This window comes from Zootoca vivipara, chromosome 8 (genome assembly GCF_963506605.1).
Source record: "Zootoca vivipara chromosome 8, rZooViv1.1, whole genome shotgun sequence".
Lineage (NCBI taxonomy): Eukaryota > Metazoa > Chordata > Lepidosauria > Squamata > Lacertidae > Zootoca > Zootoca vivipara.
In genome coordinates, this window is record NC_083283.1 from 85,165,471 (window position 1) to 85,191,573 (window position 26,103).

The 26,103-nt window shown below is 44.7% G+C and overlaps 2 protein-coding genes across 19 annotated transcripts in view; one reads left to right on the plus strand and one right to left on the minus strand.

Annotated features, from left to right (window-relative positions):
- The window catches only part of FAM193A (family with sequence similarity 193 member A), a 40,940-nt gene extending 40,540 nt beyond the window's left edge, over positions 1 to 400 (minus strand). Inside the window, exon 1 of one of the 2 annotated variants that reach the window (XM_035103345.2) lies at positions 132 to 400. The gene's annotated coding sequence lies outside the window, so the exon portion shown is untranslated. The remainder of the gene's footprint in view (positions 1 to 131) is intronic. The other variant, XM_035103347.2, reaches the window with a different exon arrangement.
- A 6,820-nt stretch (positions 401 to 7,220) lies between these two features.
- The window catches only part of KIAA0232 (KIAA0232 ortholog), a 52,572-nt gene continuing 33,689 nt past the window's right edge, over positions 7,221 to 26,103 (plus strand). For 3 of the 17 annotated variants that reach the window (XR_004691820.2, XM_035103320.2, XM_060278149.1), the window contains exons 1-2: positions 7,221 to 7,355; positions 22,668 to 23,177. Coding sequence is in view for 7 of the 17 variants with exons in the window: in XM_035103320.2 (XP_034959211.1) it covers positions 22,947 to 23,177 (231 nt within the window). In the remaining 10 variants the exon portion in view is untranslated. The other 14 variants (XM_060278144.1, XM_060278145.1, XM_035103327.2 and 11 more) reach the window with 10 other exon arrangements.

Below are 26,103 nucleotides of genomic sequence, written 5' to 3' on the forward strand. Positions count from 1 at the left end.
AGCTCCTCCAAGCTGTGAGAGGGGGAAACGGAGGCTGACACAAAGAAGATGGTGCAGGCCGCGCCTTAAAGCGGGCGCCGCGCCCACGACGAGCAGCAGGAGCCTCCCACCCGACGCCCCTCCAAGCTCACCTCAGGGGTTGCCTTCCAGCGGCCGCGCGCGACTAGGCCAGAAAGCGAGGCAAGGGACTGCGACGGAGGCGGAGAGGGCGGCGCAATTCCTGCCGGCTCCGCTTGAGGCTGCTGCTGCCCTCCTCCTCCTCCTCTTCCTCCGGGGGCTCTCCGGCCGCGTTGCCGCCCCTGGGAGGATTTCTCCGCTGCTAACCAAACGAAGACACGGGGAACCGTTCGTTTTCACGTGCGGGCTGCCGGGCTGCAGTACTGGCCGAGGCTGGCTGCTTCCGACACCCGCACCGTCCCTGCGCTCCCGTCATTCAAAACCGGCCCAAACCGAAACCCGCCGCGCGGCTCTCGAGGAAGCGGGCTTGGGCAGCGCCGCGGGGCAGAGAGCCCTGAGAGGGGCTTCGCCGGCCGCTTCGGGCTGCAGGAACCAACCCTCCTCCAGTTGGCTATTTGTGACATAAAGTAATAACTGCTCTTAACGGTCACCTAGAGACTTTTAGGTGTGATGATTACTACTATTTACCGCCGCTCCCCGGCAAATCTCTTTTATGGACTTTTAATAATGACTCTCCTAGAACCAAAGACATTGGGCAACATGACTCGACACCAAGCAGCAAGGGCACACGGTTTAATGGGTTTGGGTGAATTTTGAGCGCGAGTTAACATAGGCCAAGGAAACGAAAAGTGGGCAGGAAAGCGGAGAAAACTTCCTCCAGGTTTTGCAAAAGTACGTTTCGTTCTGCTCAAGTTGCTCTGAATATTAATTCTTTCAAGATCACAACAGACTTCCGAGCCTGGTCTCCAAAAGAGTGCGTTCAGACAGTGGCCGCCAACGTGTTTGGGGCCTGTGGGCACTTTTGGGATCCTGAGAGTCTGTGGGCGCCAGTTATACGATGGCTTCAGTGAGCACAAAATGTCCGCCAGGTCTAAAAGAGCCCAAATTGGGGGGTGGAGCGCAGCTCCATGCAAATATGGAAAACCTTAATTTAAAAATGCTTGAAATGCATAAGCAGCTGTCAGGGACTGGTCAGGTGAGGAGGCGAGGGGGCACACCAAGATGCTTCCAGAGAGGAGGAGGCAGATCAAGATAGCATGGACCTAGGTTCATGGTGGTGGGAGACAGAACACACCCCAGAAGCAAAAGGAAAAAAAAATGCAAAATAATGGATGAAGGGGAGCAGGAGTGAAACAAGAATACTGAGGGGTCCCTTCAAGGGGTTCAGCTTCTTAAGGAAGACTGGACCTTCGGAGAGAGCGTACCTTTTAAGACTCAAACCGGTCAGGAAATGAACAGAGACCAGACAGGGTAAACAAAAGCAAAGTGGCTAAAAGACTGGTCTTTATTAACTGTTGCAACAGAATAATAATAATAAAAATCTTTCCAGGGACGCGGGTGGTGCTGTGGTCTAAACCACAGAGCGTAGGGCTTGCCCATTGGAAGGTTGGCGGTTCGAATTCCCATGACGGGGCAAGCTCCCGTTGTTCGGTCCCAGCTCCTGCCCACCTAGCAGTTCGAAAGCATGTCAAGTGCAAGTAGATAAATAGGTACCTCTCCGGTAGGAAGGTAAACGGTGTTTCTGTGCGCTGCTCTGGTTCACCAGAAGTGGCTTAGTCATGCTGGCCACATGACCTGGAAGCTGTCTGTGGACAAACGCTGGCTCCCTCGGCCTATAGAGTGAGATGAGCACCGCAACCCGAGTCATCTGCAACTGGACCTGTCAGGGGTACCTTACATTTCTCCTTGTTAAAATTCATCTTGTTTGTTTTGGCCCAGTTCTCTAATCTGTTAAGGTCATTTTGAAGTGTGATCCTGTCCTCTGGGCTATTAGCCACCCCTCCCAATTTGGTGTCGTCTGCAAACTTGCTCAGGATGCCCTCAAGCCCATCATCCAAGTCATTGATAAAGTTGTTGAATAAGGAGGCAGGAGGGACCCAGGACAAAGGTGTGCAAGCCCTTATATAGACTTTTGAACTGCCTACCCTGGAGCTCAAGACTACCCCTCCATACATCATACGTGGGTCAGGTCAGAGAAGGCTTGGATAACAACAGAAATCTGAGTGCATTGTTTTTATCCTGTCTGCCAGGTTACCTGATTGGATTACCTGGGCATCCTGGCCACTCTTTTGTTATGATAACTACTCAATCCCTGAATCCAGGTCACAGGTCACAGACTCACCCTATTCATATCTTAAATGTGCCCTTGAGACAGGATTTGTGAGCAAAGAGACAATGGGGAGGCTCCCCATTTCCTTCCACCTTGCAGAGAAATATTTGAGGTCATCTGGAGGAGACAAATGGTTTCAGGACTTTTTCTGTGGGTCTCAGACATGTGGTCTATACATTTATGTATATGCTTGCTTGGTACATTTATGAACATTTACTTTTTATATATAAGACCTTAAAATTCTTATAACAGGAGCTAGCTAGCAGAACCAGCGTTTTATCCATGGCACAGAGCTGAAAACCAAACAGTGCAAGGAGTCCCTTGGCAGCCACTGTGACTCGGAGGGATCTGATATGTAGGAAGTGGGCTGCTGGGAGAAGGAGCGGCCATTCTGGGCAACAGCTCAGCTTTGAGGGAGTACTCTGCATTGATACTAAATAAATGAACTGATAAAGAAGCTCACTGCGTGCCTGCTTTCTCTCAGCTGTTAGCCAAGCGTGCTGCCTGTCGGCTCCCATGCAACAGATGGGACAGTAGCCAAACTTTCCCCAGAAATCTCATCCCCCCCTCCCAAAAAAACCACATAAGCATTTATTGCTGTATTACCCACTGAGGGTGAGGTGTTGTAGAAAATAAATCATAAAAAGTTCAAAATTATTCCATAACACTTTTTATATAGTGCTGGTTAGCTAGTAATCATGCAATTTTATTTATTTAAATATCTAACTTTTTAGTCAAAAAAGGCTGCCCAAGTGGCAATGAAGATCAGTAAAAAAAAAAGTACAGTACCTGTCTGTAGGCTTACAATTGGAAGGTGGGAAGACACAAAAAGAAAATAGGGGGGAAATAAGCAAATTAAGATTGCCGGAAGAAATATCAACAGATATGCAGAAAGTGAGGAGGAATTAAAGAACCTTTTAATGAGGGTGAAAGAGGAGAGCACAAAATATGGTCTGAAGCTCAACATAAAAAAACTAAGATCATGGCTACTGGTCCCATCACCTCCTGGCAAATACAAAGGGAAGAAATGGAGGCAGTGAGAGATTTTACTTTCTTGGGTTCCATGATCACTGCAGATGGTGACAGCAGTCACGAAATTAGAAGATGCCTGCTTCTTGGGAGAAAAGCAATGACAAACCTAGACAGCATCTTAAAAAGCAGAGACATTACCTTGCCAACAAAGGTCCGTATAGTTAAAGCTATGGTTTTCCCAGTAGTGATGTATCGAAGTGAGAGCTGGACCATAAAAAAGGCTGATCGCCGAATAATTGATGCTTTTGAATTATGGTGCTGGAGGAGACTTTTGAGAGTCCCATGGACTGCAAGAAGATCAAACCTATCCATTCTGAAGGAAGTCAGCCCTGAGTGCTCACTGGAAGGACAGATCGTGAAGCTGAGGCTCCAATACTTTGGCCACCTCATGAGAAGAGAAGACTCCCTGGAAAAGACCCTGATGTTGGGACAGATGGAGGGCACAAGGAGAAGGGGACGACAGAGGAAGAGATGGTTGGACAGTGTTCTCAAAGCTACCAACATGAGTCTGACGGAACTGCGGGAGGCAGTGCAAGACAGGAGTGCTTGGCGTGCTCTGGTCCATGGGGTCATGAAGAGTCGGACACGACTAAACGACTAAACAACAACAAGCAAATACATGGGCAATTTCTTAGTTACCAAAATATGGAACACAGAATAGAAAAGAACAGCTCACCACGTGGAACACAGCTCACCAGAGTTGGAAAATATTGCCCTACTAGCAAAACAGTGGTGCCTCGCTAGACGAATTTAATTCGTTCCACGGGTCTTTTCTTATAACGAAAAATTCGTCTAGCGAATCCCATAGGAATGCATTGAATTTTGTTTGATTTTTTTTTTGCCCATAGGAACGCATTAATTGAATTTCAATGCATTCCTTTTGGAAATCGCGATTCGCTAGACGAATTTTTCATAAAACGAATTCATCTAGCGAGGCAACCTCCGCTCGAAAAATCCTTTCGTTAAGCGGAAATTTAAGCGGAAATTTCGTTAAGCAGGGCATTCATTAAGCGAGGCACCACTGTACACTACTAGCGTAGTGGTTGATGCAGAACGTCTACTGCAATGTGCGGGAAAGAATAAGCAAGCAGAGCGTTTCAAGTCCAGGGAAAAGTCAGTCAACAAATGTAAAAATAGTCCTTCAAAGATGAACCCCACCCTGACAGACCCAAAACACAGGATCAAGATTCTACTTCTGTTAGCTAACCATGAGGTTTGCCAGGGAACCTCGTTCATGCATTTTCTTTCTCTGTTATAGGTGTTAATAAAAAGGTTGACATAATACTAATATGAGAACCACCATTATGAACCTTGATGACTCTGGTACAAGCCCTATTCCAGCCTTCTCTCCTGCAAGGCATTCAGGCATATCCTGACCTAAAATTCACACCTAACATGCAAATTTAGTTGCCAAGTATAGGATACTCAACTCCTCAATGGGAGTCATCCACAAAATGGCAAATGATTTGATGGCAGATGGGGCCGGGGGTGCTCCTGCTCCCCCAAATCAAGTAAATAAATAAAAATACTTAACTGACCAATAGCATCATAGATAACTTTTTTCTGCCCCCCCACAGCATAAAGCCTGCTCCCTACAAATAAATTCTGGCTACGCCCAGATGGCCATGATTTATTTTAGGGCGGGCAGGTTTTATGTTTGGGGGGGGGGACAGAACAAAGCTATCTGTGACAAAGTTGTAGAATGCTGTGGACAGGTTGTTGAGTTGCACATATATTACACCTGTGCTGAGGGAACTGTGCTGGCTACCAGTAAGCTGCCAGGCCATGCTCAAGATCTTAACACAGGCATCCCCAAACTTCGGCCCTCCAGATGTTTTGGACTACAATTCCCATCATCCCTCACCACTGGTCCTGTTAGCTAGGGATCATGGGAGTTGTAGGCCAAAAATCTGGAGGGCCGCAGTTTGGGGATGCCTCCCTTAACATATATATAGCCTTGAACAACTCAGAACCACTTTTCCTGAAATATCACCTGCCCCTATACAAACTTGGAAGATCAGTTAGCTAATCAGGAAAAATTCCACTTGTGGCAGCACACCCTACATAATAACATAGGATGGTGACTCCAAAATAGGCATTTTCTGCTGTTGCCCCTACACTATGGAATGCTTCTGTTATAAAAAATTATATGGGGGGGAAAGTAGGACACCATTTTTAATGAACAGAGAGGGGTGACAGAATTTGACAGCTGCAACTACCCAGAATCCTGTTCCAATGCCATCTCCCCCCCCCCCCCCCGTCTCCTCACCTCTCCTGCTAGGACAGGACCCTGCCTAAAGGAACGCTTAAGGATCTGCATATGCACACATCTCAACATTAGCATAAGCTCACACATTTCCCTTCTCCACCTTCCCCTCCGCCCCAGACTCCTTTAGATTATCACTACAGAACCTTTTGCCTTAAATTATGCTAGATTCTCTCTGTATTAGAATTGCTGTTTTATGTCTCAGAACCTTTATATATCAGGACTACTACCTTTTGCATAGAATTCTCTGTATTATATATGTCTCCTGTAAAAGGAAATGCTGCATGAACCGTGTAGCACCCCTTCCCACCTGAACCTTGTCCCATCGCCATCCTGATTCAAAAGACACACAAGGACAAAGATGGATTAACTGGGACAGTTTATTCAAACCTCCAGAAGTGTCACCTTTTACATAATCCCAGGGATCATCCTTGCCTGACCTGGGGGGAAACACCTGCCGGATGGACCCCAACCCCTCGGCAATCGCCAGGAACGGCCCCACCCCAACTCCCATTTAGACTGATCAAACAAAGGGAAACCCATCAGGGAGGAGAGCGATTGACACATCACCATATGAAGAAATAGTCGTCTCTGCACCTAGTTAATCCCATCACCACCCATTCTCCTTGTCCTTCCCCCTCCCTCCCAGTAAAGGGATTTTCACATGGGGACAGGAGGGGATAAGAGGGAGGTTCACCATTTCCCGGGGTTCCTTCCTACATTCTTTGTACAGCTGTAGTTCTTTCTTTCTGTAATAAAAGGATCAGTTTGTTTTTCCTGACAGCATCTTGTGGTCTCTGTCATTTCCCGGCAGAGCTGAATTTAGTGCAAATTTTGGAGCTTCCGACCCGCATCTGTCCTTCCTAAAAGGCTGCGTATTTTAGGGGCATTTTTACCATAACACTTCCCTCTGCCATAAAATATAAGAGCAACCATCAGTTGCTTCACATTTCTTCTAAATACCTATATTTTTGCCCAAGCTTTTCCTAACTCACATGACTGGATTGTGCTTTATGCACTTGAATCTCTCAAAAAAATGTTTAATTTGCTTCTATGCTGCTGTTTTAGTGGCTTTAGGTGGTATTTTTGTTTCACTGATACTGGTGTTTTAAAATATTGTTCATAACATGAATATATTTTTTAAACTATTAAGCAGTTCATAAACTAGTTTAAATAATTATTGGATCAATAATCCAACCTGCAAAGGAAGAGGATTGGGGCTGAAAAAATAAAGGAAAGGGGGAGTGCAAGGAGGCAGTATTGGATTGGATAATATAATACACAGGGCTATAAAATGTATTTACAGCATTTCTTATGTGACACAGATGTGTGCTTCATGGTGAATCTTAATTGTTTTAATAAAGCCAAATATTTTATAACAGCGTGTCGCTGTGACCCCCCCCCAAAAAAAAAACAACAAAAACAACACCAAACACCCCCTGGGGATGTAATTTCCTGCTAAAAGGAAGGCTAATCTCATCCCTCGAAGCCGCCCCTTCCCGGCTAAGCCAGAAACGCCTGAGAGCTGGTCGCCGGCGACCTCCTCCCCCGCCCCGCCCCGCCCCCCCGAAATGCGCCGGCGGAAGGATACGTGCGTCGCGTCACCTGACCGCCTCCCGCTTGCGCAGTGGGAGGAGAGGGCGCTCCGCCCCAGCCCTCCCTGTCCCTCCCCTCGGCGGGGCCGGCGCCGGTTTACGTAACGCCTCTCCGGACAAATTCCGGCTCGGTCCCGCCGCCTGACTCGGCACGGGTCGCCAGAGGCCCTGGCAGGTAAGCGCGACCTTGGGCGAGGGGGCGCCTCGGCGAGGGCACCGCGCCTCTCTCCGCTACCCCCCCCCGCTCCCCGGGGCCTGGGTTGAGGCCTGCAGCGCGGCACGGGGAGGGACCGGCCTGGCTGGGCCTCTTGACTTGATCTTGAGGCCTCTGCTGGGCAGGGTTCCGGGGCCGCGCTGGCTTCCCGCAGGCGGTTTGGCGCGGGCGTCGCTCCAAGGGCAGGCGGGAGGGCCGGTCCGCCGGGCGAGCGGCGTCGGGCGACCCGGGTGAGGGTGGAAGGCCGGGCAGCTTGGCCTCCCCTCTCTGCGCCCTGGCTCCCGGGGTGAGAGGCCGGAGGGGGCTTGGAGGGGGGGACGAGAGGGCGGGCGCTCGGCAGGCCGCGACTTTTCCTTGTTGGTCGGCTGCTCCGCAGGAGCGGAGGGGTTCCTGCGCCCTTTCCACAACGCCCCTACGGAGTTTGTTCAGGCGCTCCTCCTCTCTCCCGGTTGAGCACTGCGGTGTTGAACTGGACGACGGGTGCGGACTCGGGCTCCAGAAATGGATTCGCTGTGAGAGCGCGGCCCATTTTGACTGCTCCCCCACACGCTCGGGCTGATCTTGCAGACCTTGCTTGCGGTTTCTGGAAAAAGTACTTTCAAGTTACTTTGAAAGCTCTGGTGTACCTGCCGCTACGTTTGCTGTGCTTATATTATTATGCTCTCGTGCCAAGTAAACTGGAGAGGAGGATAGGTATATAAACAGACCCGTGCAGAGTTGGGGGGGGGACAGCCGGGTACACTTACCCGGGGCTCGGAGGTCAGTGTCGGCTGGGGGGTCTCGCCAAGTTTTGAGTTTGAGTTTACCTTATTTTAACTAGACTCCCGCTCCGGGCCACAAACAAGCTCTTCACGGGCTTGAATGTAAACGTTCCAAAGCATTTATGAAGCTTAATGTTCTTGCCAACTTTGCCACCTTTCTGTTACCGAGTTTCTTTGGGAGTTGACTGAAAGGCCGCCTGGTTATATTGGCTTGGGTTATATTGGTTTTCAAAACGAGATTTGAGCTGGTAGCGTTTTTTACCGATACAGTAGTTTAAATCAAGCATGTGTTTTGTGTGGCCTTTTAAACAAATCCACAACTGTTTTAGTAGTTCGCCTGCCCTTGCAAACCTATCTGTAGGCTGCCACACTAGGCATAGTTACTGGGGAGTAACTATGAGCAAGGGCGGCTCAGTTCTGAGTGAACGTGCGTCCTCAGTGGCTTGAAGATGCAAATGCTAAATTGCAGGTCATACACCCAAATAGTTGGCATATTTAAACATAAAAGTATGAGTGAAATGAGCAGCATATGACTTGAGTTGATGAAAATGTGTGTGCTGTAAAAAGTGCTGCCGCTTTAAGGCAGAACTTTGTGGTACTGTAGAGCTACTTCAGCATTCTTCTAGAATATGAGGAAGTTGAGGGGCAGCAGTGGCTGCTCTGCAAAAGAGGATGAAGAGGCTTATGGGAATATTTTTGAAATATACAGTAATTTAAAGAAGAACGTAATTGATTCTGAGACTATATGGGATTGAAAAGAAATGTCAAAAGGGAAAAATACTTGGTATTTCATTTCTGCCCTGAGATTTTGGAGTTTTTGTTGGTATCCCTGAAGGGCGGGGGTGCTGGTTGCTGGGGTGGCCTTGGAGTAAGCAGGCAAGTGGGTGAGGGAACCCAGCCTGCCAGTCCTTGCTGTTAGGAATGGATGAACAAGTGGGAGGCCAGGCAGGCAGGTGCTGTGCTGGCCTTTCTTGTGCTTGCTGTGTGCAATGCCTGCCCGGGAGCTGAGTGCCCAGCACTGAAGGAGAGCATTTTCACCATGCAGGCCCAGCGGTGCCCACTGCTGCCTCCCAATGTGAGTAAAGATGGTGGCCTCATGTTCACCCTCAGTCAGTCTCCATCTGGCCGCTAAGGCTGGGAGCATCCTTTTCCCAGGAGGCATCTCTCTTTGGGGTGGGGTGTGGCAGCATCAGCAACTCCCCAGAGAACTCTGAAGGAGAGGGGAGAGGAGAGGAAGCTGAGGGAACACTCCACAAGGGAGGGTGTTCAAAAAGGGGCGAAGGGTTCCCAGCTCCGCAAGCAAGGGTTGACATAACTGCAGGGCCGGCCCTAAGGCAAGGCTGGGGGGCGCTGCACTGCACCCGCCAGAAAGCCGCGCGCTCGGAAACCGGGGGGGGGGCATGGAGGGATAGTTCACACCAGGGCGCCAGATATGCTTAAGATGGCCCTGCATAACTGGGTTTCTGAGGCTTAGAGTGCGTTTCCCCACAGAAAGCCACAGAAAGTGTGTCAAGGAAGCCATTGACTTAAAGGTTGAAAACCTCTGGTTTAGGGTATTGTAGTAGCTGAAGGTGACCATCCTTATCCCAAACTGAAACAGAACTTGCTTAGCCCTAAATGCTAGTGTAAAATAATAGGCTTACCTCTGATAGACCAACTTGTTCTAGGATTCAGTCTTGGAATCTGTTTCCATATATTCCAGGATTCAAGCTCTGATATTGAAGTAGCATAGTTTTAGTCTTCTTTTAAATGAATTTACTGTTTTTGTTGGTTTCATAATTTTATGTGTAAATCTCATGGAAATGATTGATAAGAAGGTGATTAATAGATCTTCTATGATGATAATAAAAGAGTAAAGTGTCTTTGAGTATGCACAAGGGACTTAGCCTTAAGAGGCCAAGTAGTCAAAGGCATTACGGTATGTCCCAACACACCGAATTAAGTTGAGGAGCAGCATTTCTGGGTGGATGGCAGAGGTTTCAGGCACTCTGGAGCCCTGGTGTTTGTCTCTCTTTTAGGAATTAAGCAATTTTTTTCTGAGCACATGCAGAACATCCTACCACATCAGAGTAATAAATCTCTGAACAGGAAGTAATGCATATGTTGTTCTGTATCTTACTATTTGATACTTCAGTTAGAAACAAGGGAAAAGAAATCTGTGGTTGTAAAAGCAATATAGGATCTAAAAACTAAAAAAAGTTACATTTATATTTTTATATTTCACTAAATTCCAAGGATTAGAAAACGTCCCTTTCCTAGAGAAGTACCTAACTCAATGCAGAACAGGTTATAGCAGTACAGGCATACCTTGGAGATATTGTGGGTTCAGTTGCAGACCACCACAATAAAACAAATACATATCACAATATGTATTTCTTTTCTGATTCAGCCCTAGCCAGTGCCACTCCTGTGGCCAGAAGAGGGTGGTGGCAGCAGAGAGAGGACTTTCTTCCCCTGGAAGCAGACAGGCTGCCTGCAGCTGCACCCACGTCTTCCTAAGAAGCTTAGTAAAATGTATGCCTGTATTTGCAAGCTGAATGCTGAAAATTTCTACCACTACCTTTGGGGTTTAAATGAGCTAGGACTTGGACCATTCCACACATAGCATTAAAAGCACATTTGATTCCCCCCCTTGCGCTACTGGTATGCATTTGTGAAAGACAGAAATGTGAGTTAACATGCAATTATATAACAAATGATTGTTGTCCATATAGTAAGAAGGATTTAGGATTGTATTTCAGCCTTACTGTGTTACACTGTAAAACTTAGTTAATGTAAAAAGATGCATTTTTACTCCTCTGTCTGCCACTTTCTTTATATCCGTGTTTGAAAATAGTGCATCTCATATTTTAAATGTCTGCTTCATGTAGGGAAGTTAATATTTGATCAATATTGACAGGGTTGATGTTGCTCCCTTACCTGCTTCCTGCTGCTTCCTTATGATTGTGGTCAACTGCCATGTGATTGGTTGCTGCTTTGTCTCTTCACTCTGATGGAACTGGCAAGTTAGGTGGGTAGCTGTGTCAATTTCACAGAACTTTATAGTAGGTTTCCTTCAGAAAGCCCATGTATATGAGCTGCTACGTACATATATAAAACACCCTTTTGAAGGAGGGAAGAAAGAGAATGCCACAACTGAAATGAAACACATCATTCCCAAGCCCTCAGCCATGTCAGTGTCACTGAACATCAGAGAGGAAGGAAGAAAAGGTAATGGAGCAGATAAGCAAGCAGTGAAGAAAAGAGTCCTTCATACTTCTAGGCTTACAGTAAAGCCAGCACCAATCAGGTTGTGGTGGAATTGCATCCAAGTCTAGTTGCAGTGCAGTGTGTTCCAGTATCCAGAGTAGATTACTGTAGTATCCAACTTAAGTCATATTCAGAGTACACCCACTGAAATAAATAGTCCTAAATTAGTCAAATACCACGCATAGTGTAGAAGTGTTTTCTCTTGTGCTAGCTGGACGGGGCATTGTAATAGAATATTTCAAAGCTGGAAAAGTAAAGAGTGGAAATGTGTATTAAGTGAGGTGGTATTAAGTTCTTAAAAATATGAATGTGATTTTCAGACTTTGAGCCAGAGCCTGTTTCAAAAAATAATAAACCTGTAATTTTTTTAAAAAAGAGATCTCTGAGCAGATAGAATGTTCCACCAAGTCATATGTCTGGATATATCTGATATCCAGACAGAAGTTTTGCTCAGGAATATTTGGCATAAGCTGACAACTAATTCCACCCACCTCTGTGATGAAATGGCTAGCACATAGTTTTTAAAGTTCATTTGCTTCTTACTGATTATGAACTATGACTGCTAGCCGTACTCAGGCTTTTTGATATTAATATTTTATTGAAAAGTTTTCAATTAGAGTGGTACCTCGACATCCGAATGACTCGACTTCCGAAGGTTTCGACTTCCGAAGTTGGCAAACCCGGAAGTATTTTCGCCACGCGTGGCTGGCGCATGCGCAGAAGCACAAAATCGCACTTTGCGCATGCGCAAAACGGACGCTTTGACAACCGAAGAATTCAACATACGAAGAGTGCCGTGGAACAGATCGCCTTCGTAAGTCGAGGTACCACTGTATAAAGAAATAAAGTGATACAAAGAAAAAGGAACATAAATTTGTAAAGAAAAAAACCCCAATATATGAATATATATGAAAAATACTCCTACATTCTTTTTTTAAAAAAATTGATAGGTAAATATCAATAGCCTACTACATTTTGTATAAATCATTCATGCAAAGTCTTTGTATGCAAGCACTTGTCATGGTGTTCTGTGCACCAGAAGTTTAGAAGACATTTAGTCATGCTGGCCACATGACCCAGAAAAGCTGTCTGTGGACAAACCCCAGCACCCTCGGCCTGAAAGTGGAGATGTGCATTACACCCCATTAGGGCTGTGCGATACCTGGTTTTTAATATCATGATATATCACCAACTAAACATCACAATATCTCAATATATCATGATATATATCTGCGGCACCAGAGGGCCTTGCCGGGCCTCCCTGCGGGGAGAAGGGCCCCACCACACCTCCCCACGGAAGTGGGGGTCTTTGCTGGGCATCCGCATGACGGGGAGGGCCTCACCATGCCTATTCAACGTGGTGGGGACCTCACTGCACCTCCATGTGGAAGCGGAAGACTTTGCCGGCATCCCCTGGGTGGAGGAGGGCCTCATTGGGCATCCCCACAGTAGTTGAGGACCCCTCTCGCGCCTTTCTGAGATGGTGGAGGGTGCGCTGGGCTTCCCTGGGGTGGCGGAGAGCTTTGCTGCACCTCCCCATGGCAGCTGAGGGCTTTATAGTATAATGAGGTGTTAGATTTCATACAAATATTAAACTTCCTTATAATATTTTAAATATTTTTTCAGCTAATTTAAAAATAGTTCAAGTGATTTACTAGGCAAGTTGCATCTACTTCCCCACTCGGAGGTCGAAGTGGAATCTATGCATGCATAAGCCCCACTTGAGTTTAACTAAACTTCTACTTTCCTGGGTGTAAGCCTCATCGAATCCACTAGAGCTTGCTTGTGAGTAGACATGCATTTGCTTGCACTGCTTACCGGCAAACACCCTCCGTATCATTCTCACAACCCAACTTCCCATTTCAACAGAAGGCAACCAGTTAAATCTTCTCCCCTCCATTTCCCCTTGACACAGAAGGGCCCCCCCAAAAAAACCCACCCCACCAATCTCCTTTTTATTAAAGGGAGGGAGGGCAAGAAAGCAAAGACTTGGTCTCCTGTAAACAAACAAACAACTTTCCTTTTGTGTCCACCACTGCATGCAGAACCATGCTATAGAAATTGTAGTAATCTGGTCCATGTGCTTCCGAAAGATTTAATGAAAATGACCTAAATAAGGGAACTTTTTGCTCTTCCTACTGTTTAATGATAGTGCTCTGACTTTTGTTAGAGATGCAATTTTCTCCATAGCATAAGTATTTTAACAGTCTCCCCTGGTATTAAGAGTAAATATCTTAATATTAACTGTAAAAATTCAAGTGTTTGACTGGGTAACAGGTATTTTAACGATTTTAGCTTTTTTACATTCCAGTTTTAGGTAACTTTTCAACCATAGTTTTCACTAGTATCTTTCTTTCCTAAACTTATACATAGTTGCAATGGAAAATAAACAAACCATTTGAAAAGTGGCTTTCCTCCAATCCTTTGGGTTGTCTTTCCTCCTCCACCCCATTTACTCCTCTGCAAGGTTACCAGGGAGATTAATATTGAGGATCTTACCAGATTCACTTACTAAATAGGCTGTAGTGGTAGTAGGGGTGGATGAAGGCCCTGATAGTTGTCTTGTAAGTACTGGTGTCCCAGGTAACGCATATGCTGCTACATTTGTGGTTGTGCAACTGGCTTGACATGCATGGCTTCTCCTGTTTTCTCCAGAAACTGCACTGACATTGGCCTCTCAAAGGCAACATTATATTCTTCCATAGCTGATGTGGCTTCAGTCATGAACTTGCAATCATGAAGCTGATGTGGCTTCAGTCATGAACTCCCCAATTCTAGAAGTAGAAGCAACTTGACTACAATCTTACTATTTGAGACTTCAGTTAATGGTGGCACAGACCATTCATAAAATAGGAATATTCTTCACAACTGTGAGCAGGGCAGTGGGGTGGGGTAAGTAAAGACAATCTACAACAATTAACTATAACATTGCTCACTGCTCTTGCTCAGGCAGCACACAAAAAGTATTTTGGTTCCTGAAATTCATTTTGATTGTGCAGATAAAATATAACTGATAAGAATTCTATAGGATGTGGTATTAGTGTATGAAAACAGTCCAGCTCCAATGATCCCCAGGCATACACCTCCAGATGGTGATGTCAGGCACCACCCTGGCACCCAGGCATCTTCACTTGGTTTCAAATGGACTATACAGTAGTCAGGTGCAAAATTTGCCTGGCTCCTGACTGACTTTGAACACTGGTCTGACAACTCCACCACCTGGAGCAGTGTTCGAAATTAGCCAGGCGCCGGGTGCATTTTGCACCTGACTATTGGCCACTTGCAACCAAGTGATGATGCCTGAGTGCCAGGATGGCGCCTAACATCTCCACCATCTGGAGGTGCATGCCTGGGGATTTTTGTATCTGGGCTGTTTTCACACACGAATACATTATCCTGTCTATCAATTATATTTTATCTGCACAATCAGAATGAATTTCAGGAGTTAAAATGCTTTTTCTGTGCAGCCTGAGCTGGAGCAGTCACCATTAAGAAAAGGAGGTCGGAATAGACCAGCATATATGTGAACTGTCCCTGAATCAAGCAACATTTCTTCTTTAAGTTCTCAAAGCTCTTAACCTAGCTCAAGGTTGTCATCTGAACTAGCCAGATATTTAACTGATAATCAATTACAGTCAGTCCATCGTTTGAAAAATAAGACCTTAGAGCCATCTTGCCCCCAAATGGCAACTAGCCATTCCATTTTGGCAACTGCAACCTTGGTTTAAGGGGCCATTTGGCACTTAGCTTATACTGTATATCTGAGTTTCTAACACAGATCTGGAGGTGCACCAAATGGCTCCTTAAACCAGGGTTACGCTTGCCAGAACAGAATGGTTAGTTGCCATTTTTCTACCAGACAGTCAGACTTTTTGGTTCCTGGTATCTGGAACACAAACACAAAGAAGTAAGGAAGTGGGAAAACTCTTAACTGTTTGTAAATCTGAATCTGGTGCGTATAGTGAGCTTTGGGCATAATTCTTTGTTTTGGTAAATGATTTTTCACATAACAAGTGAGCGGATAGTTGGGACTTGTGCATATGTGTCTGCAACCAGTTATTGAACAGGAAACTGATACAATGCCTTTCTACTTACAGACAAAGCTGCCAGCTTTGAGTGCATGGTTTTCAAGACCAAATTCAGCTAGAATTGCAATGTTGCCTAGCGCAAGAGCTTATTTTTCCAATATTGTGTAAAGAAATGTGTATCATTACATTAGGTTAGGATATTGAGAACCCTGTGATATGGAGCGTGGATAAAATTAGATGAAATTACTCCTTTTCTCATTCTAAGAGTGCAGTCTAGGTAACTTAGCCCTGTTTTTACTGAAGTGGAATTTATTGTTCATAAATATGTGGTTTGGGCTGTAGAACTTTAATCCTACTTGTACAACTAATTGTTATTTGCATTACTTGCTTAGTTTATGAGAAGTTAACTTAAAAGCAATTATTATTAAATTTATTTTAGAATGTTTTAAGTAAATACACTTTGCACTGGGCTGCAACCTACTTAGCAAGATTGTTGTAAATGTTCATTTACATAGGAGCCAATTCCAGGGGACTCTGGGTGCTTGGGCACCCACAATGTCAATGAAATGAGCCAGCAAGTGGCAACGGCACTGCCTCTGAGAGAGAAGCAGTTCAGCTCCTCCCTCCACAGCCAGACAGTGAGGCACCCCCCTCTCTGCCTCTGTGTCCGAGCCCCTCCCCATGTAAAAGGATGACTCGCCAGCTGCGGATAGTAGGAGGCAGAGGAGTCACCACTGTCAGCTGTCATAATGCGATGTGCCACGACACATGCACACGCCTGCACATAGTATGTTTGATATAATGCACTACGTGCAGGTGTGTGCATGTGACGTCACATGTCCATGTTGTGGTGGTGGGAACCCACAACCCTGAGGGTGAGATGGCACCCTTGTGTATTTACTGTAGTCCATTATGAGTCCTTGACATAGGGTAGAAATAATTGGGAAATCTTAGTTATATCACCAGTGTTAAGTAAGCAGTAAGTACGTAACCAGTGTAAGTAAGGTGGCGCTGTGGGTTAAACCACAGAGCCTAGGGCTTGCTGATCAGAAGGTCAGCGGTTCAAACCCCCGCAACGGGGTGAGCTCCCGTTGATTGGTCCCAGCTCCTGCCAACATAGCAGTTCGAAAGCACGTCAAAGTGCAAGTAGATAAATAGGTACAGCTACAGCGGGAAGGTAAACGGTGTTTCCGTGTGCTGCTCTGGTTCGCTAGAAGCGGCTTTGTCATGCTGGCCACATGACCTGGAAGCTGGACGCCGGCTCCCTCGGCCAATAACGCAAGATGAGCGCCGCCACCCCAGAGTCGGTCACGACTGGATCTAATGGTCGGGGTCCCTTTACTTTTTTAAGGAAGCAAACAGTATATTTGCTAGAGAACAAATGTTGGTACAGATGCCACTAACTTGGTTTTGGTATTCTCAAGATCAGTGGTGAGGAGCCTCTGGACTATGATTTTCACTGGGGGGGTTGCTGGAATGTAACCCCTGGAATGTAACCCTCACATAAGTCTCCTGTATGTATATCCTAAGCCTATGATGGCCTTCACAACACCCCATGAGGGTCTTTCTTCTTCCATAGCCTCAGCCTTTGATTGGAACAGAAATCAGGCTGTCTTCCAGCTGCACAGCCTGCAGCTTTGCTTCTACCTTCTATCTCACATAACTCAAACTCTCAACTCTGGCCTTTGTGTTTCTTACTACCAGTGAGTTGAGGGAGGGAGTTTGCAATCTCGCACAAAGGCACTTCCTTTGCTCCCTTATTCGCCCATACTTAGAGGGCAGTGCATTTCCCCATCAGGGAACTAACCTACGGTAACTACTCCAGGAACTGAATCCATGCTGGATCCAAAAATTAGAAGGGGCCCCAGGCATACAGCCTACCCCCCTCCCCAGCTCATAACAGTATTAAACTAGTGTGTCACTCCTTCTTCCCCCTCAAAACTTATCAAGTCGTTTTAAATGACCTGAGGCTTCTTCTAGTAGAGCCCAAAATATGTTACCGTAATATATTGCCCCGCTACTCACCTGATAAAAATCTTTAGAAGCCATTTATCAAACTATTTAGAGCATGGGCTGGCACCACCTCAAAATATTTTAACACCCATTAATTACCAGGAAGATAGGAAATGTGTTCTTTGTTTTATGCTACCAGTAGTTTTCAAGCCCTGCTTGAGCATAAGAGACTGCTATGCTTTTTACTTCAGCACCCCGTATCTGTGCTCAGGAACTTTCCTGTGAACTTATTCTCCTGCTTTTCCTTCTTCTCCCTTTTCTCCATCCCTTTTCCTGCTAGAAAAGGGACATTCAACTTCAACACACTGAACCTCAGTCTTGCAGAACCTGGACAGGTATTATGTCTCCTTTCTCTAGCCAGTTTCATTCCCTCAGCCAATTTTCCCTCTTTCTAGTGTTCACTTTGTATTTTCAAGCATGCTTTAGGACCAACACTTCTAAACTAAGTCCTTTATTAGTGTGCTGCCCATTGATTTTGTTCAATATATTTATTAAATATGCTAATTCCCCTTGGAGACAGCATGTTAATTCCCTTTTTGATGGATTAAAATGTACTTTTGTATTATTTATGTGTTAACTCTTGGGTCTGGAGCGCATCCAGGTCTCAACATAAAAAGAACAACAAGGAGGTATCCAGACTGCATGTGAGATGTTTTTATTGCTTTGATATATATTTTATGATAAAGAGGCATACAACTATTTTTATAAATAAATGAACCTGCTCACTTCCTCATGGGGAGCTATGCATCACAGGGAGCTATGCAAACCCCAACAATCCTCTGTCTGGGCAAACATGGATCCCTTTCTGTTATTGTGACATCAGGAGATCATGATGTGGGAGATCATGATCTGGTCCACTCACCAAGTTTAATTCCCCATCCTTGTGCCAGATAGATGTAAAATAAATTACTAAAAGCTGCTTTATACAGTTTGCCATTAGCCCTGGCTTTCTTGGCTTATGGCCTCTTTTCTATAAGGAAACCATTTACTAAAAGAATATATTTGGTTTTTTACCACAAAATTTATACAGATTTTGTGGACATGAAAAGGAAAAGTTATTTTCTTACTCTTGTGAAGCCATGTAAGTAAGATGGCATTACTTATGTTCTTCCTCCTCTTCCTCCATTAGATCTACTGCCATATGACTTTCACAGGCTTGTAGGAGAAGGGGTCAAAGGCAAATCTGTGGGGATCACAATAAAAGGTGATTCCTCAGTGAAATACTGCACAATTCATCCCCAGTCCCCTCATGCTAGCAGTCACCGCGCTGTGCCTTTTCCTTTGCTGTTGAGAGATGGAAATGGGGAAAGGACAGCTGTAAAGCACATAGCTGAGCACTTAGGCAGCTGTTAGCCACTGAAGGACAGCCTTACCCTAAATGTACCAATTGACTAGCAGGTGCCTTAGTACCAGACCATGTACTTTGCAGCTGTCCTTTCCCCACACTCCTCTTGAGAGATGATAGGGAAAACTACTAGTGTAGCATGGCACTTGAGCAACTCCTAGGCTCCGTGTCTCTCTCTAGGCTAGAATCACTTGGGCAGGGCGGCTAGGGACAGCGGTCAGATATCCAAGCACCCTGCCATGACCCTTAGCTTGTAGGCAAAGCAGGGCATCCCAAGCAATTGCTAGCATCTGTATTCTCCCTTTCTGTTCTTTTTCTAGAGCAGGCATCCCCAAGCTTCGGCCCTCCAGATGTTTTGGACTACAATTCCCATCATCCCTGACCACTGGTCCTGTTAGCTAGGGATCATGGGAGTTGTAGGCCAAAACATCTGGAGGGCCGCAGTTTGGGGATGCCTGTTCTAGAGGAACAGAGGAAGAAATTGTGGTTGGGAGCAGTACACAAGACTGTATGTTATTTTCAGAGAGCAGTAGTTTAAAGGCTAGAAGAAAGAAAGAAAGTTCCTGTGTGTTCTCTGCACACTGGAGCCTTTTTAACAAGACTTCTGTATTCTAGAGTTGGGGCTCAGGGATTTTTTTCCCCCACTGCAGGAAAGTTTATGGCTTCATCTGGGGGCAATTATGTGCCATAGAACCTCAGATAAACTTTTAGTCTATTATTTGGGTGAGTGGGAAAATTGGAATCATTAAATATAGTCTATTTTTAAGCAATGATGTGACCTTTCTAAAAAGATTTTGAATTGGACAATTTTCTATATAATATCTGACATAATATCTGCCCTTGGAGTATTTTTAATGCCTTCCATTCTTTCTCCTTAACAAATTCCTTTCATTTTTCTTTTTTTATATAATGCTGTCTCATTTTATTGGTTTTCTGGCTTCTAATGCCTGAAGCAGATATAACCCTGCATGGAAACATTTAAAGGTTTCTCATATTGTGCTCCTGAAATGATATTAATTTGAAAAAACAACACAATCTCCTGATTAAATCTACCTACTGTATTTGTGTCTCCTAGAAGTGACTGGTTTTATATCCATATCATATCAACTTGTTCTATTACTCTCATCTTACTGTATAATGGAGGAAGAGCTGATCATAGAATCAGGTAAAAGGTGAAAGATTTGTACGATCTGAGGAGAAGCCTTCATCTATGATGATGAAAAATTAATTTTTTTGAAGGAAATAAAAATAGATATAAAATTTAGAAATGTAATAAAGTTCTTAGGAATAAATATATTAAGAAATTTAGGAAATTTAGAACGAGAATTTAAAAAATTAAAGAGGGAAATTAAAGAAAAGCTGGTGGAATATAAGACAATTAAGCTTCCATGGTTTGGAAGAAAAGTGATTAAAAAATTTCTAGACAAAATTTTCTTTTTAATTATTTGGAATGTTACCAATTAAGATATTGGAGACAGAGATAAAGTATGATTAATTTTTGTAATGGGGATAAGAACCTAGAATTAATAAAAAAAAAGATGGTATAAACCTCAGGAAAAACAGGTGGACAAGAGAGTTAGAATAGTTAAGAGAGTGGTACACCAGAAATGAGGGAGAAATTAGTGAATCTATTTTTTATCAAACCAAATAGGCAATGGTGGCAGAATATTGAAAATCCCTTATTAAGAAACACCATTGAGATATGGGCAAAATATAACTGGAAACAGATACCAGCAAATTCCCCACTAACTCCGGTGGTGGTGATAGAAGACTTCCCAGTAAATTTAAATATGTGAGAAACACACTTTGAAAACGTCTATAAGGATAAAAGAAAACTATTATAAATTAATTTGGAGATGTTATTTAACACCAGTCAAGATTAAATCAAATAAACAAGGAATATTAAGTGTTATTTTAGAGGGGATGCCAGGAAACCAGGACCTATGTTCACATGTGGTGGAGGTGCAAATATGTACACTTTTTTGGCAAAGGGTGTTTAAGCACATAACAGAAACCACTGTGTTAAAGCTGACCGAAAGTCCCAAGGTAGCATTATTATCAATTTATGATGGGCTGGAAGGTACACAGGCTATGAAGAACTTGCTCACAAATTTATTGACAGCAGCACAAGTTATTATTGCTAGGAAGTGGAAGGGGCAAGGTGACTATAAAATGGAAGAATGGTATACTGTAAAGAGGTGTGGGATATAGCTATCGATATATATAAAAATGTAGAAGGGCATAGCTGCCACGTTCTCCCTTTTTTAAAGGGAAATTCCTTTATGCAGAATAGGCTTTCTCGTGAGAAAAGGGAAAACTTGGCAGCTATGTAGAAGGGGCATACTGGTGGGTTTCCACTTTTCTCTGAAACTGCTTGACCGATTCCGCTGAAATTTGGACACAGCGTTCCAGTCCAATATGTGACGGTTTGCATAACCTTAGAGTCTCCAAATCCCACACCTAACACAGGTAAAAATGTGAATTTGTCTTTAAAAAACCTAGCGCCCTCCAGTGGACGTGAAAGAAACATACACCATACTGTGTAGGAATACCACCATAATCCCGCCCCCTCCTCAACAGCACCTCAGCTACAGTTTACATACTAGGCCGAATGGAGGTACTGACTCGCCTGGGTGGGGGTGGGGGGGAGGAAGGAGTTGGGGGATTCACAGGGATAAGGAACAGAATAGTTCATGGATCAGGACAGGGTGGGGGCAGTCACAGGGATTAGCCACTGCACCGCGTGGCAGGGCCAGCTAGTTAATGATAAATTAACATGTGCTATTAAGGTAAGACGGGGAAATATGCAGGAGAAATGATTTTGAGGAGCTATGGATGGTGTTTGTAGAATTTGTGCTGTTAAAGCACTATGGGGTCAAACCATCGCAAGAGGTGTTGAAATTTTGGGAGGTTGGATAGTTAAAATGGATGGTCTTGGGGGTGGGATGCACATTTTTATTGTTAGTTATTTGCTATTATTACTTTGTCAAAATAAAAAATAAAATTATATAAAAAAAGAATTGTAGAGTTGGAAGGGACCCTGCAGATTATCTATTCAACCCCCTGCAGTACAGGAATATGTAGCTGTCCTGTATGGGGATAGAACCTGCGACCTTGGTATGATCACCACCATGCTTTAACCAACTGAGCCATCGAAATGTGTGATATATTTCTTATTTTAATATTGTAGTCTGTTGCCTTAAGTACTGCAGGTGTTGCAAGGAACAAACCAGTCCTTTGAATTCAACGTACTGTAGAAAAAAACGTATCTCCTCCATGTAAATATTTTGTTATTGCCCACTTATGATTGCCCAAGTATTTCCAAAAGCAAGTTGCTAATAAATTTTTTAACAAAACTGAATAGCAGGGAAAATCATCATTACCAGAACAGATATGCTAATTTGATAATGTACAGCAAGCTTGGTTCTTGTGGGATTGGAATCCAGTAACAGGGAAGGTTAAAAATGAAATACAAAGTCACTCAAAGTTTGCCACTGATGTGATACTCCTTTTTAGAGCAGGAAAGTAATGCTCAGAGGTTGAGTAAGTTTTACAGGTGGATTTCATGTCAAAATATTTAATTGCCCCTGAGCGAAGAATTGCTTTATCAGGACCAAAGGAAGATTTGCCTGGAGCGAGGGAAAGGGAGACAAAGTTCCCCTTTCTCAGCTGAAAGTGCTCCCCAAAACTTTCTTTTTAGTTTTCAAGCCTGTAATGTTCACTTCAAGTGCATGTTTCCAGTTCCTTCTTTATAACAGGGTTTGTTTTTTCATAAGTGTACATTTCTGTTCCCTTTATACATTCATGTATTTTGCTTAAATTGTGATTTTTTTCTTCTTCATATGCATCACAGCCTCTTTTTTCCTCTTATTTATAGGTCCTGCTGGGGATTTACATCTGGCGTCAATGTGAAATTAAGGTAGAAAAATGCACATAAACATGTGTTTCCTGTTAAGATTTAGTGTACTCAGTGGTTATGCCTGAAGAGTGGGTCTTGTCTTTAGACTGATAACTGCCAGGAAATATAAATGATTATCCTAGAAGTCAAGCTTCTCTCCTCCTTGCTGGAGTGAAAAAAATAACCACCTCCAGGTTCCTACGGAATATCATCTACAGAAAATGCATCACGTTCTAAGGATGACAGCCACCTAGATTCATGCACCCAATCTATACAGTTGTTGTGGATGGTTTGCCATCTGAAAGCTCCTCAAGCTCCTGTCTGGGCTCTGTACCTGTTTCTGAAATGTCTCTGCTTCATGCTTTGGGCCCCGTGCAGACCTGGCTGGGACAAGAGCTAGAAAAATGTGGCATTGATGCCATGATTTATACTCGCTATGTCCTCAGTCTTCTACTGCATGATAGTTATGACTACGACCTGCAGGAACAGGTATTTGCATATTTTGGATATTGTTTGAGTGAAAAACGAATGCATGTTTTCAGTGTGTGACACGTGTTTGAAATTCTAGATGTGTTAACTGATTTCAGATTCCCATTTGAATAGGAAATATTGGGTACAGAATGGTTACACAAGACTTGAGGGTTGATTAACTGGCAACCCAAATCTAACAGATGGAGGAGGGATAAGAAGGGGCAGATTTTAACCATTTTGAACAATGTTTTTTTAAAAAACAACAACAACAACCAAGGCTGTCCCTGATCTGGAACCACATATCCCTGTCTCTGTAGTAGCAGAGGTGCTTCTCAAGCTCTCCCCACCTTGATTGCATAGGCACATTAAAAATGCACACACACACACACACCCCAAAAAATCTGCAAAGGGTGGATCATCTGCTTAAGTCCGAATTGATAGATGAAGCTTTGGGCATCAGCCAGCCTTTAGGTGCTGTAAGCACGTCAAAGTGCAAATAGATACCGTGTTTCCCCTTTTTAAAGGCACCGTCTTATTACTTTTTTCCTCTCAAAAAACCACAGGGTGGCTTATTTTCGGTGGGGTGGCTTATTTGTTTATTACAGTTTTTACGGTACCTTATGGTCTCCTCGGCCGGGCCAGGCAGCTGGCTTGGGGCACTGCTGGGTGTTGCGCATGGCGCTGCTGGGCTGTCTGAGCACTGTTGGGCGCTTTGAGGTGCTGGGCGCTCCGCGTGCTCCAGCAGCCGTTTCCAGGCGGTGGAACGGCAGACCTCCTTGGCCAGGTGGAGGAGAGGCCGCTGGCTCTGGCGCTCCGGCCGGCGCTGCTGGGCGCTCCGCACGCTCCAGCAGCCAGTTCCGGGCGGTGGGACGGCAGGCCTCCTCCTGCTGCTGCTGCCGCAGCTGGCATACTGGGTCCCACTGGCTGGCTGGGGCGCTCGGCAGTCTCGCTCCACATGGCATGGAGGTATGTCTTATTTTCGGGGTATGTCTTATATTTTGCAAAAGGTTAAAAATCCTGCCATGGCTTACTTTATGACTACGCCTTAAAAAAGGGGAAACAGGGTAAATAGGTACCGCTCAGGCGGGAAGGTAAATGGCGTTTACATGCGCTGCTCTGGTTCGCCAGAAGCGGCTTAGTCATGCTGGCCACATGACCCAGAAGCTATACGCCGGCTCCCTTGGCCAGTAAAGCGACATGAGCGCCACAACCCCAGAGTCGTCTGCAACTGGACCTAACGGTCAGGGGTCCCTTTACCTTTACAAAGGCTGGGGCTTGTTTGTTTTTTACTCAAATCCTTGTTGCCTAGTCCCTTCCTTAATTTCCTTTTGTGTCCCAATTCTCTTTTTTTCTTTGTCATATTTATTCTTTTCAAATTTAGACATTAAGCCATGTTTAAACTTTCTTAGTTGCTGCTTGGCATGAGGTGTTCATTGAATTTGTGGGGTTAAAGCTGTCCAGAGAAGGTTCATTGTTACTTGCAGCTTTCATTTGCAGCTTTTTGAAACTTGACTCAAATATTCCTTGAACCCATGACTTGGCAGTGAGTGGAAGAACATAGGAGAGGTCCATGTGTCAAGTTGGAGAGCTAAGCTGACTTAATATGAACTATCTACATAACCCAATTGCATGTACAAACTTAAACTTGTGCTACAACTTGAAAAAGGAGAACTTACAAAGGCAATACAGGAGCAATGGTGATGATAGAAAGGAAGAGAACACATCCTGGGCAGCGGGATTTAAATGCTCCTGCAATGGAACCAGCAACTGCAGCAGGAATAGCAGGCAGGCATTACTAACCTGGCAGTCAGTTGGTGCAGGCCATACAGTACTGTTCCAAAATAGAACTTTTACCTGTTGGCCAGGATTGTGCCGGTCTATTTACCAGAAAAGAGGCCCTGGATAACAGCTTGGCTGGCAGTTGTTTTGGCACAATCCGTATGCCTTTCTTTCCTCATGCCTTTTACTGGTGCTGTATGTCGCTAGCCTCAAGTAAAGTGTTGGCACTGTTTTACCAAATATATCACAATTTCTTCCTTCATGTGTAGTATGGGAGATACCAGCAGTGGCAGCAAATGGCCACTTGACAGGCCAGAGCCAGAATGTAGGCAAGTGTGGCATACTCAGTATGGGAGTAATAGTCAGCTAGGTTAGCAGCTGTTGTGTGTGTGAATGAATTATAATGCATTTTGAAAATGTGATTTATAAATGGTCTCCAGTTAGATGATGAGAATGTGGCTGGTTGCCCATTTTCTACCATAAATCTTAAGAGGTTTGCACACAGGAGTATGAATCAACAACTTTGGTTGGCGCTTTGGTCGGCCCCCATGGCCCTTCACTTCATCAAATCTGGCCCTCTTTGAAAAAAGTTTGGACACCACTGGTCTAGGAGCTGGCACCCAGTCTCTCAACTCTGCAAGCTTGTATTTGCAAAGCCTGGTGCTCAAAAGTAATATAGGTCTCCTACAATGGAGCTTAATGACATTGTTGTTGTTTAGTTGTTTAGTCGTGTCCGACTCTTCGTGACCCCATGGACCATAGCAGGCCAGGCACTCCTGTCTTCCACTGCCTCCCGCAGTTTGGTCAAACTCATGTTCGTAGCTTCGAGAACACTGTCCAACCATCTCGTCCTCTGTCGCCCCCTTCTCCTTGTGCCCTCCATCTTTCCCAACATCAGGGTCTTTTCCAAGGAGTCTTTTCTAAAGGAATACAAAAGTTAAGGCCATTGCCATGACTTCTCAGCTAGGACTTGTGTTGCTTTGCTCAGGACCAACATGGCAAAGTTGACAGACAAAGCTGCTTGAGAAGCACTTTTTCCAACCTTGTCTCCATGCCACTTTTCTCCACTGCCTCTGGGTCCCCTATATTGCACCTGGATAGCATAAACTCCCCTGTAGAGTTGAGAGAGATTGAACACTAACAACTAGACTATGGGTAGGCAAAC